The sequence below is a fragment of the Grus americana genome, chromosome 3 (genome assembly GCF_028858705.1).
Source record: "Grus americana isolate bGruAme1 chromosome 3, bGruAme1.mat, whole genome shotgun sequence".
Taxonomy (NCBI): Eukaryota; Metazoa; Chordata; class Aves; order Gruiformes; family Gruidae; genus Grus; species Grus americana.
Genome location: NC_072854.1, coordinates 3,615,717 through 3,627,002, shown reverse-complemented (window position 1 = coordinate 3,627,002; position 11,286 = coordinate 3,615,717). Strand labels below are relative to the sequence as shown.

The 11,286-nt window shown below is 46.1% G+C and overlaps 1 protein-coding gene across 1 annotated transcript; it reads left to right on the top strand.

Moving 5' to 3' along the window:
• The first annotated feature begins 415 nt into the window (after positions 1-415).
• On the top strand, positions 416-2,160 carry LOC129205114 (cygnin). The gene is made up of 2 exons (XM_054822202.1): positions 416-473; positions 1,743-2,160. Exons 1-2 carry the CDS (start codon positions 416-418, stop codon positions 1,874-1,876), a joined length of 192 nt encoding a protein of 63 aa, XP_054678177.1. The 3' UTR covers positions 1,877-2,160.
• The last annotated feature ends 9,126 nt before the right edge of the window (positions 2,161-11,286 follow it).

Below are 11,286 nucleotides of genomic sequence, written 5' to 3'. Positions count from 1 at the left end.
CCCTATTGCATGCAGCTGCATCCCTGCCAAACATTGAGAAAGGCCTGAAGCCCTTTGATATTGATCTTGTTCCCTATGAGGTCCCTCTGCCCCAGCAGATCTGTTCTATCTACTCACCGTTCGCTCCTGTCACACTCAATGGTTTTCATTTGAATTGGGTATTGATACCAGATCTGGGGAGAGCAGAGCTTTGCCAACATACCCAGGTGCAGCATGGAGGGGCCGGCAGTTGTGCTGTGCGATGAACCATGAGAGGTCCCGTGAGCAACAGGACCTCCCCCAGAACCCTCCTCTCTGCTCAGAAATGCACTATAAATATGAGGATTCCCAGCCTTGCCACTCAGCAGCGTCCAGCTCAGGGTGTCTCCAACCATCCTCTCTCCAGCCTTGCTGAGATCCCAGCTCATCTCCAGCCATGAGGTTCCTCTACCTTGTCTTCGCTGTCTTCCTGCTGGTCTCCTTGGCTGTCCCAGGTAAGAGGGTGAATTGTATTGGAAGGTGAGCTGGACAACATGGGAGAACCAGAGTGATGAGGGTCAGTGGGCCATGCTTGATAGGTAGCTTGGGCAAACATGGTCTTTATTGGCTTTAAAAGCTGTGATTTTGTTGCCCACATAGATGTGTCTGGTCCTTCGGGTATGCAGCTGGGTGCTGGTCTTCTGCAAATGCACAGATGACTTGGTTGCCCAAGGTTGTCTTAAATGGGACTCTACATTCGTGTGCAGACAAATGAGTCTTTAAAGAAAAAATTACTTTAAAGTACTGTAAGAGGCACATTTAAGATGTTTTAGACATTTTTGACACCTTCTAGGTCACAGTGAGCTGGGCCCTGGTGCAATTATTTTAGCCATGGAGTACCAAGTGAGTACTGGATGTCTTTTACAGACATCAGCCTCCTGGATATTTCCTTTGCTCAGATGATGCCACCTTTTGTGTCAAACCAGTTCTGTCTATATCTTCAGGGTCCAGTTCCTTCGCATGTTTAATGTCCAGTGCTTACAGATATCCCTCCCGCTCTGGTTGTCGCCTCCCTCTTCAATAAATGAAAGGGAGATTTGGGGCTCAGAAGGGTTCCCAGTCCAATATCCATTCACTCTGCACATCATTTCCCAGCTATTTTAGGCCAACAGTCTCCCACCCTGGTGCTTAGTATTTGGCACTTGAATCTCTTTGAACACATGCAGATCAGATTTCTGGTTACCACAGGAACTGCCACCTGTGAAACCCTCCGTATTTTTTTGGAACACCAACTCAATTATTCAAAACTAGTTTGGTGTTGCTTTTGCTGTTTTGCTCTGAGAACACTGATCCTGTCTCTTAAACAGAGGTGCAGGACGTCTGTGAAGTCTTGCACAGATGGGCATCTTTGTGAACTTTGCTTTTGGGTTGTCTCTCCTAAAGGCGGATGAATGTGCTCTCCTTGGCAGCACCTCTTTCTCGGCAGCACCTCTTTCTCAAACTGCACCTGTGGCATCAGCTGGCCCTGTAGTCACCAGCTGGGGGGAGAAGGATGCACAAGGAGTTTCTCAGGCTTGTGCTCTTCAAGGTCCCTTCCTGCTTTGGGGCTGGGCTTGGGCAGGAGTGGTGGGCATGTGGGAGACTGGAGCAGGACCTCCCCAGGAGCAGGGTCTCGTCCTCCTGACCACTGCCACACTTAGACCTGGGGGTGATGGGAGGGCATGGCAATGGGGCGCAGAGGCTCCTCTCCTGACCCAACCGCTCTCCCCCGTCTCCCCTTGCAGGCTACGGGCAGATAAGGAAGCACTGCCCCAAGGTGGGGTACTGCTCCAGCAAGTGCACCAAGGCGGACGTGTGGTCCTTCTCCTCCGACTGCAAGTACTACTGCTGCATCCCACCCGGCTGGAAGGGGAAATAGGAGCCGAAGCACCTGGGGAAGAGGAGGCACCGTGGTGGCTTTGGGAGCAGCTTCTCAGCTGTCTATCCCAATTGTCATCTCCTCCTATCAATAATTAAAAAGAGAAAAATTAAAAAAAAAAAAAGTCACCCTTCTCCTCTAAATAATTAAAAGAGAAAAATAAAAAAAAAAAATTGTCATCCCCTCCTCTAAATAATTAAAAAGAAAAAAAAAGGAGATGTAACTCTGGTGTGTGCGGTGTGGTTACTTGTGTCCCCATGATCCCACATAAAGCATTAAAACAGGTTGTCCAAGCCCAGCCCAAAAGGCCCATTAGCAGCACATCTCTTTTTTGCACAAAATTTGTAACAAAAGTGCTAAACATATGGAGCTCTCCTCTCTGTTTCCAACAGTAAATTCAGTCAATGGTGGGTGAAAAAGGTCTAGTTGAAATAACACCCTCCAGGATATCCCTTTCCCCAGTGAGCCTCATAGCAAAACCCATGGGTCTTACGTGTGGGAGGGAGCCTGGTCCAGCCCTGGGGCTCAAAAAATCTGTATCCGTCTGAGATCCTGGCAAGACTGTTGTTACCATGATTGGGTAACGAGCAGGAATGGATGGGTGCAGTATTTCATACTCCCTTGAGCATCTTCCAAAGACCTTCTCTAGAAGGGTCTTTGGGAGAACATTGTTCCTGCCCTCTAGTTCCCAAAGGCTTCTCTGCTCAGACCACCTACAAGAGCATCTGTTGGAGTCCCTCACAGGTGCCTGCTGTGGGCATACAGCAGCCCTAGCAGGGTCTGTAAAGGGGCAGCAGCCTTTTCTGCTATGATGATGATGTCCATCCTCATCTGTCTTGGCCTGTGGAGTCAACATAGGTACCTTCCATATAGAAAACTGGGTCATTGTCTTTTTAATGATGTCCTGTTTCATGTTCCTGTGTCCTAGCTGTGGTTTTGTGAGTGCTGGTAATGATCAGGTCTACTGAAATCTTGTAGCATCTGAAAGGTGTCCTTGGATTGTGAGGAGAAAGTGCCACAGGGTTGGAGAATCCCAAGAATCGTAAGGCAACACAATGAAACAAAGCAGGCGTTGGTGAAATTGAAAAATGTAGAGGGACCTAAAAGGTCCCTGAGAGACCACCCAGTAACGACCAGCAGTTGCTGAAGGCATTCAGAGAGCTACCTGCAAGCATGATAAACCCACATTGGCCTGTGGCAAGCATCCACCTCCTTCTTTTCCAGTAAATACATAGCCAGCTTGAATAAAGCCTATACCATTTCCGATTACCTCTGTGGACCTTGGATGGAGAATGGACAAATAGGTGAAGAGAAACACGTAACCAAAATCTCTGCAGCAGATTAGAAAAGGGGCTGCAAGCCGCCTGTTTTGTTCCCCCACTCAGTTGTTCCTGGAAGAGGAACAATTTGGGGAACCTAACACATCTTTGACAGCATCAGCTCTGACCTCACAGTGAGATTTGGTGGTGTCAAAATACCTTCTCACCAACTCTGGAGAAACTGTAGTTCTCTATGTTGTAAAATTAGGCCACTGTTAATAATCTCCTAGGGTGTTCTCTGTGCCACTGATGCAGGACTTGATTTGGTGTATGTGAGCCCAAGGGTTTTACAAGTGTTGAATCACTTATGTGTCTTGGTACCCTGAAGTCATTGCGGAAATTCTCACTATTTCAGCGGAGGATCCTTCTTCAGTCATCATCTGTAATTTCCCTTCTAATACATTTCCTTTCACCAGTGAATTTGGTAAGAAAAGCAAAAAAAAAAGTGAAGGGACTTAAGACTTGGAGTTCACAGGGGTCCAGACAAATCTGGAAAAGAAACTATATTTTTCAGTGAGAAAGCAGAGATACCCTATTATTTATAGACTACAATAGAACATGTGCAGGAGTGGAATAACGATCGTGAATTGCCGTTGTTTTTCGTCTAAAACCACATCACTTTAATGCAGTCATTTATTCACCCCTCTCATGTGAAGGTTTCCTGGTGCCCCACACTTTGAAAGGACAGGTATTGGGGGAAAAAAACCCTCTTTGTCTTTTGTATCTGGCAGCTAGAGTAGCTTGAGAAATTATGGTAAGTACCAATTAAAACAGCACCATAAATTGCAGCTCCAAAAGAAAGGGGGCTTTTCTGAGCCCTGCTTCTGGAAGCTGCAGGGTGATAATAGATTGGATCCTGGGTGTTAGATTTATTTTTTGTTCCCCCCACTGATTTCCTCTATATCTTATTTTCAGTGAAATACGATGACTTCTGCAGAAACATTTTAAAGGAAACAAGCTACATACAGCAGCAAAAAACCCCACTTTCCCCACAAATCTGGAGTTACCATATTGTCTGGTGCTATACATTTTAAAGATCTGTCTTTTCTCGTAGTGACAGTCAGTACATCTGCCCTGGAAGAAGGAGGAATGCCAGGCATAATGAAAACGTCTGGTCCAATGATTCGTGTTAATATGCCCATCTGCTTCTCTGTCACTCGTACCTACGTATAATCGCAGACTTCAATCGGGGCAGAGTCTGCACTGGCTTTTTTTGCATCAGGACGTGGACCTTTCTAGTTGAGTGCAGTTTGTATAAATAGCAAAGCAATGGCCCGTCAGAGCTTTTTCTAGTTGATGCTCCCGCGATAAGAGGGAGGCTGAAGGCTCACCAGATCACGGATTTCACTCTCCGAATGGCACATACGAGTCTCGGTGCCTCTAACTCTTCCCTCTTCTTGCATGGGGATATTACCTGTCATTAAAAGGAGGCAAACACTTTCTCCCTGAAATGGGAAAATAAAAAAAGCAAATAAAGGGTGTCAAAATTTCTGGCTAAAATTCCCAAGATTTATCAAGCAATACGGTGTAATGATGCTGCTGCCTGTTCTCTCGTCCTCTCCTAATTACTTGCATTCCCGGTCTCTGCTGGGCAATGAAATAACCAACATAGAGCCATTAATTTGACATATAAAATTAGTTTAATTTTTCCTATGTGCAGCACTCTACATCAATCTGCACTGAATTTCATCAGTGAGTTTACGAGCCAGCCACTCAAACCAGCAAGGTCCTTCCGCAGCCATCACGTTTATTACCCTGAACAACGCCGTGACAGTAGCAAATTTTGCCATTTTTCCATTCAACCCCTTTTCCAGATCTTTTTATGATCAAATTTACCACTGTAGCCCCAACAGTGACCCCCCCCGAGCTCCCCACGACCTCCCTCTCTTGCAACTAGAGCCCCGTCACGCTGGTCCCTGCCTCCCACATCCCAACCTCTCGAGTCCTCAAGCCTGTTGCCTCCTTCAGGGACCTCTGGCAGGTTTTTAGGACAGGATTTTCCTCTCTTTTTTTTTCTCCGTTATTACATTTATAGCTGGTACAATCCTGGCTTACAATCCTGTAGGACCTTTTAAGTTATTTTTTTGGTTTGTTTTTTTTTTTTTTTTTTTTCCCTAACACTAGCATCTCCCCATCTTCTCACAGTAAACCTTTGTTAAACAATCGATCACACGCTGCAGTCAGGAGGGCAGCTATTTTATCCTTGAATTCCTTTAGGACTTTTTGGGGAAAAAGATCTAGGTGCTGGTGATTTGTTGCTGCTTATTTCCTCTCTTTCACCTCCTTTATATTTAAGACAAGTCCTTTGATAAGTCCCCACAAAGGAAAGTTCAGCATGAAGACCTCCCTTCTTTCTTGCAAGGTGAACACAGCTGCAAATATTTAATTTGGCTCCCATGGAGTGGCCTTAGCTTTTATTAGCTTTACTGCTCTGACCATCTCCTGCCCTACTCTCTCTTTCATCAGGCTTCCTGTTCCTGATGTGTTTGGAAAAAAACCCACTTATTTTAAGAGGTTTCTTTGCCTTTTGCAAGTTCTTCCTGCAATTCTCTGCTGAGTTGCCTTATTGTGTTTTACACTTTGTCAGGCACAGTTTATTATCTTTTCTATTTTCCGTGTTTGGACACAATTTCAGCTGCTTCTTTCTAACAACCTCCCTCATCCCACTGTTCTGCTATGACCTTTTCCTTTTGCTCTTTCTCAGGGCTTTTTTTAATAGGTGTCATACATTTTGTCTGAGTCTCCGATATAGTGGCCTTAAACAGTTCCCACGGTGCTTGCAAAGAATCTATTTGCAAGGATTTAACTCTTTTAGCTGTCCCTTTTGTCTTCTTTTTAACAATTTCCCCATTTTTATGCAGCTCCCTTATTGAAATTAAGCACAAAAGTAGTAGCCTTTTCATCCCTTGTTGCTCCTGAAAAGATGTGGAGTGTAAGTACCGTATGATCTGTGCTGCAGAGTAGCTCTCCTGGGGTAAAACTTTGAACCAAGCTCAGTACGTTAGTCAGAACCGAGTGCTGTTTCTCTGTTATTTAGCATGCCAAAGGCAGTGCTGAGAAATCACTTGTTATGTCTTTGTCTCCTACTGCTAGGTCAGTGAGCCTGTAGCTGGTGTTTTCTCCCTGTAAATATATTAAAACCCTGCAATCCAGTAATTTATCAGTACTGGCTTCATAAGGTATAAATATTCAACTACTTCTCCAATAAAAGGTGCTTTCCAGGACATAAATCTGCTTCTTGGCATAGCTAGAATTTATAACATGAACAGATTGGAATTAGAAAGAAGCTATATTTTTAGCAGTAGTGGTGACTGACCACACTAGGGAAGGTATGTTTTCTCTTTTTTTTTTTTTTTTCAGTTGTCTGTTCACACTTGGATACCTTTGTCCAAGAAATATCCAAGTCAACCAGAAGAGATTGAATTAAATACAGGTTTAAGCAGTATTATCATCGTGTGTGTGCTATACAGGAGGTCTGATTATACATTTTAAGGGGTTTTTCAAACGTCAACCATTGCGGTCCTGCAATTACGCTGCACTCACAGTTTCAATTTGGATTGCCCTGTCTATAACCTGTGCACACTTCTGGTCAACTAATCCCCTCCAAGATGAGATCTGGGCATAATTTCTGAGTTCCTCTGTACCAGAGCTCTACTCTGGAAAGATGGGACTGTATCTTCCAACCCTATCTGGTACCTTCACACCCAAAGCACCATCCAATGTGCAACAGGTAACACACTGTCCTGGTTTTAGCTGAGAGGGTTAATTTTCTTCATAGTAGCTAGTGTGGGGATATGTTTTGGATTTGTGCTGGAGACAGTGTTGATAACATAGAGATGTTTTTGTTCTATGGACTTATTGTTGAGCAGTGCTTACACGGGGCCAAGGCCTTTTCTGCTTCTTGCACTGCCCTGCCAGTGGGATGGCTGGGGGTGCACAAGGAGTTGGGAGGGGACACAGACAGGACAGGTGACCCGAACTGACCAAAGGGATGTTCCATACCATATGACGTCATGCTCAGTTTATAAGGAGCTTGGGGGAAGAGAAGGGGGGGGCGGCGGTGTTCGGAGCGATGGCGTTTGTCTTCCCAAGTAACCATTACGCATGATGGAGCCCTGCTTTCCTGGAGATGGCTGAGCACCTGCCTGCCCATGGGAAGCGGTGAATGAATTCCTTGCTTTGCTTTGCTTGTGCACGCGGCTTTTGCTTTATCTATTAAAATGTCTTTATCTCAACCCATGAGTTTTCTCACTTTAACTTTTCCAATTCTCTCCCCCATCCCGATGGGGGGGGAGCGAGTGAGCGGCTGCGTGGTGCTTAGCTGCCAGCTGGGGTAAAACCACGACACACACTTTCAGTGTAGTGCTGTAAAATGAGTGATGCTGGGGGTTACTGTTTTAGACTCTGCGCTTTTGCTCAGTCTTCTTCTGAAAGCCTGGGACTGCCACAAGCAGCTTCCATGTATGTGATATCATTTGATTGCATGTCTTTTTTTGATCCTCAGCTTAGGATCATAGACTCATAGAATCATTTAGGTTGGAAAGGACCTTTAAGATCATCGAGTCCCACTGTTAACCTAATACTGCCAAGTCCAACCACTAACCCATGTCCCCAAGCACCACATCCACACGTCTTTTAAATCCCTCCAGGGATGGGGACTCCACCACTTCCCTGGGCAGCCTGTTCCAGGGCTTGACAACCCTTTGGGTGAAGACATTTTCTCTAATATCCAAGAAGAATGTTTAGCCCTGGAAAGCACCTCTTGTTGGTGTAATAACTCAATATTTTTCTCTCATAATGCCAGTCTGGTATCACTGATTTCTCAGACACCAGAGCACAATCCCTGCCATTTTGGCTTTTTTTCTTTTGAACGTGTCATCACCAGTACCTCTCCCCTCCCTGCTTTCAGCGTGTGTGTAAGTAACGCTGGTTGAAGTGCTCTCTGCAAGCTTATCATTCCTATCTGTTCCCTTACCCTGCAGAAAAACACACCTTGTGTAGCTGGAATAACAGCCTTTGTGATCAAAAAGTCTTCTTCCAGAATTAAGTTACTCTTGACGATCTTTACAAGAGATGGGTCAAATTTTTGTTCCTGTCAGCTCCTCTCTTGCCTCCAAAGGCAGCCAGGGAGAATCTCTCGGGCGCCGTTCACAGAGGGGCCTTTTGCTTTCCTTTGGTGAAGACAACTCAGACAAAATAGCACGTCCTTACAATGGAGACAACACTTTTGCAGGCAAAACATTTGTCATAAACAGCCAGTGTCCCTCGCTTCCTGCTCCTCACTTGTTTCTTCTGAAGACGAATCCATGGCATCTGCAGGGTGCTCTGCCATTGCAAGAGGAGATGAGTGGTCCAGCGGGGTTTTGGACATACATTTCCTGGCTGTCAGGACAGGGCAAACACAGCTTCCTTTCCCTTCGAGTGTCTTTCACTGTGGAAATGTTAGGTGGCTGCACTGCTCTTTTCTGAAAGAGGTGAAAAAGCAGAAACCACATTTAACATAAGCACAAAGCGCATGCGTATGACATGCCAACTGTGTAACAGAGCTGCGTCCCTCCTGCCTTCCCTGCTTTGCCATCAGCGGAGAGAAGAGCCAGGTGCAGTGGATGAACACCCGAATTGCAACTTCTGTGGCTGGGAAACACAGGGTTAGCATTCAGGGGACAGGACAGGCAATTTCCTTCTGCCTTTTTTTTAGAAGAAAACCACATGCCATGTCTTTGAGAGCTTCTCTACTGCAGGGAGCACTGGGTTCCTCTTGGGGATCCCAGGTCCAACCTTCTGCCGATAAAAGAGGTGGGATCTGAAGATGAAGGAAGCATGTCTCCCTCCCTCCTTCCATTACATCCATGTCAAATTCCAGGCTGAAATCCCCAAAACAGGACCCATGCCTTCCCTCCTGTTGTTTAGTGCAGTTGGAGGGTCCCTCTGCTCCCCAAGAGGCTGCAACAAGGTGCCCCAGGAGGTTACACAGCTGCAGGTGATAAGGGCAGTAACAGGGGGGAACAGTCATTCTCCTACAACAGAAATTAGAAGTAAACTACTGGTGTCAGAAACTTTCCTTAGCTGCAGAAAAGATTTTGAAAGCCGGAGATGCAGCAGAGCGAGAGACACCACTTCAAAAACCCATTTTGCAGTTCATACACTTTCAAGTGGCCTTTCTTTTCACTCCCCTCACACCATTCTTATTTTTTTCTTGGGGAAAATTGTGAAAGAAACAGCAAAGGGTTTTGGTTGGGTTTTTTTTTTTTACTGTTCTGTGTTTCTTCTTGCAATTTTTATTATTTTGTCAAACTTTCAACCCCGTGTGTCTGTGAAGTCTTCTCACCAGGACATGGTTGGTTTAGGTGAATTTTTCCTCTTTCATATCCTGTTTTCTGGAGTCAGGTGAAGCTTGACAAATTACTGCTTCGAAAACAACAATCTGTGGCTCTTGGTGGGTCATCCTGTATCAAGCATGACATTTACCGGCTGCCTATCCCTGCCTGATCCGAGCCTCTGTAGACTAGACGTTAACCCCCTCTACTCTCAGTATACACCTAGTTTGGAAAGAGACTCATTCCTCTGATCAAGAAGAATATTGTAAGAAATCCCACAGCTTTATCAGGATTTCCCTGGTCAGTCTTTGAACTGATAAGGTTCATAAAGTTAACAGATTTCACATTTATCCTATGTCCAAAGGATAAAATAAAAGATCATAAAGCTGCTCACTAGGTTTTTTTCTGTTTTCCCCCAAAATTGCCTGGTACTCAGTCATTTGGACCACGGCGGTTTGTAGCGAGCCCCTTGGAGCAGCTCACATTGCACATACAGACACGAAGGGTGGATTCACCTCTCCGGTCGGCAGCAGAGATACGTCTGCAGACTCTGTGTGTTCAGACTTCTCTGGCAGTTGGGAGGAGTTTTGGAAAAATGCAGAAATTAGGCTTAGGAAGAAATTACTCTCCTCCCAACTCCATGTACTTGTTGTAGTGCCAAGATCTCTGCTGACCACAGAGGATGCTGCGGAAGAGAGGAGACACAGACCTTCCCCTTGCAGAAATCAAGCAATGTCTGTGTAAGGGAGAGGTCTACATCTCCTCTCTTCTCTTGCAGCATCCTCCAGTCTGACAAATATCTGTGCAGTAGCCTTTTTCTGGGTTTGAAACGCCCCATGGATAGAAACTTATTCTTTTTCCTAGAGGGCTTCAGAGAAACAGGATTGTTTTCTGTCCCATGAGCCAGTCAAGGAGTTGATCCTTTTTGACACAAACATTTAACCCTCCAACATTGCTCCTGAGGCTTGTCTGGCTGCTCTTTGCCAGGATGCTCTGAGCCCCCCCCAACACCAGATCACTCCCTGTCCCCCTGCAGAAAGCCTGGGGTGAATGGTTTATCATGGAGGGGGCAGGGAAGGGGACACTGAAGGATCCACCTTGTCTTTTCTTTCATTAACGGTGATGCCCCAAGGGAATAATCTGGTCATAGGCTACATTGAGAAGCCACCTGCTTTGTGCTGAAGTGTCCAGGACAGCCATGGGACCACAAAACCTGAGTGGCTGCACTGGGATGAGGATGCTCTAGAGACACCCTGGGAGCGGGATTTTGGGGGCATAAGGGGAAGTTGGTGGCTGTTTGCCTCCGGTCTCTACCCCCGTCAATGGGAGTGAGGTCCCCAGTGCAGGGGCTGAATGGCACTGATGGGGCACGGGGGGCTGTTGTGTCCCTTAAAACTAAACCAGGATTCAACTTGTGGAAGAGGGAGACACAATATTGGGCAATCAGTCTTCTCCCAGTCTTTGCCACCACCCTGCTTGGAAGCAATGGGAAAATCCCAAAGCCTCTTCTCTTCTAGTGTGTCACGGGTCTGGGGCTGTCAGAAGTGTTTGAGGCTGTCAGAGGTGTGTTATGATCACAGACCAGGGAGGTCTGGCTGCAGAACCTCTCCTGGCACTGCCCTCCCGGGAGCTGAATGAACCACACAGCACACAGAAATCATATCTGCCCATCTTTACTTCAAACAGCGAACACCATCTCTGTCATCCCATGAATACAGCGCTGGGAGCCTCACTGCGAGTGCTGCTCTTCCTCCACGGCTGGACTCTTTCACAA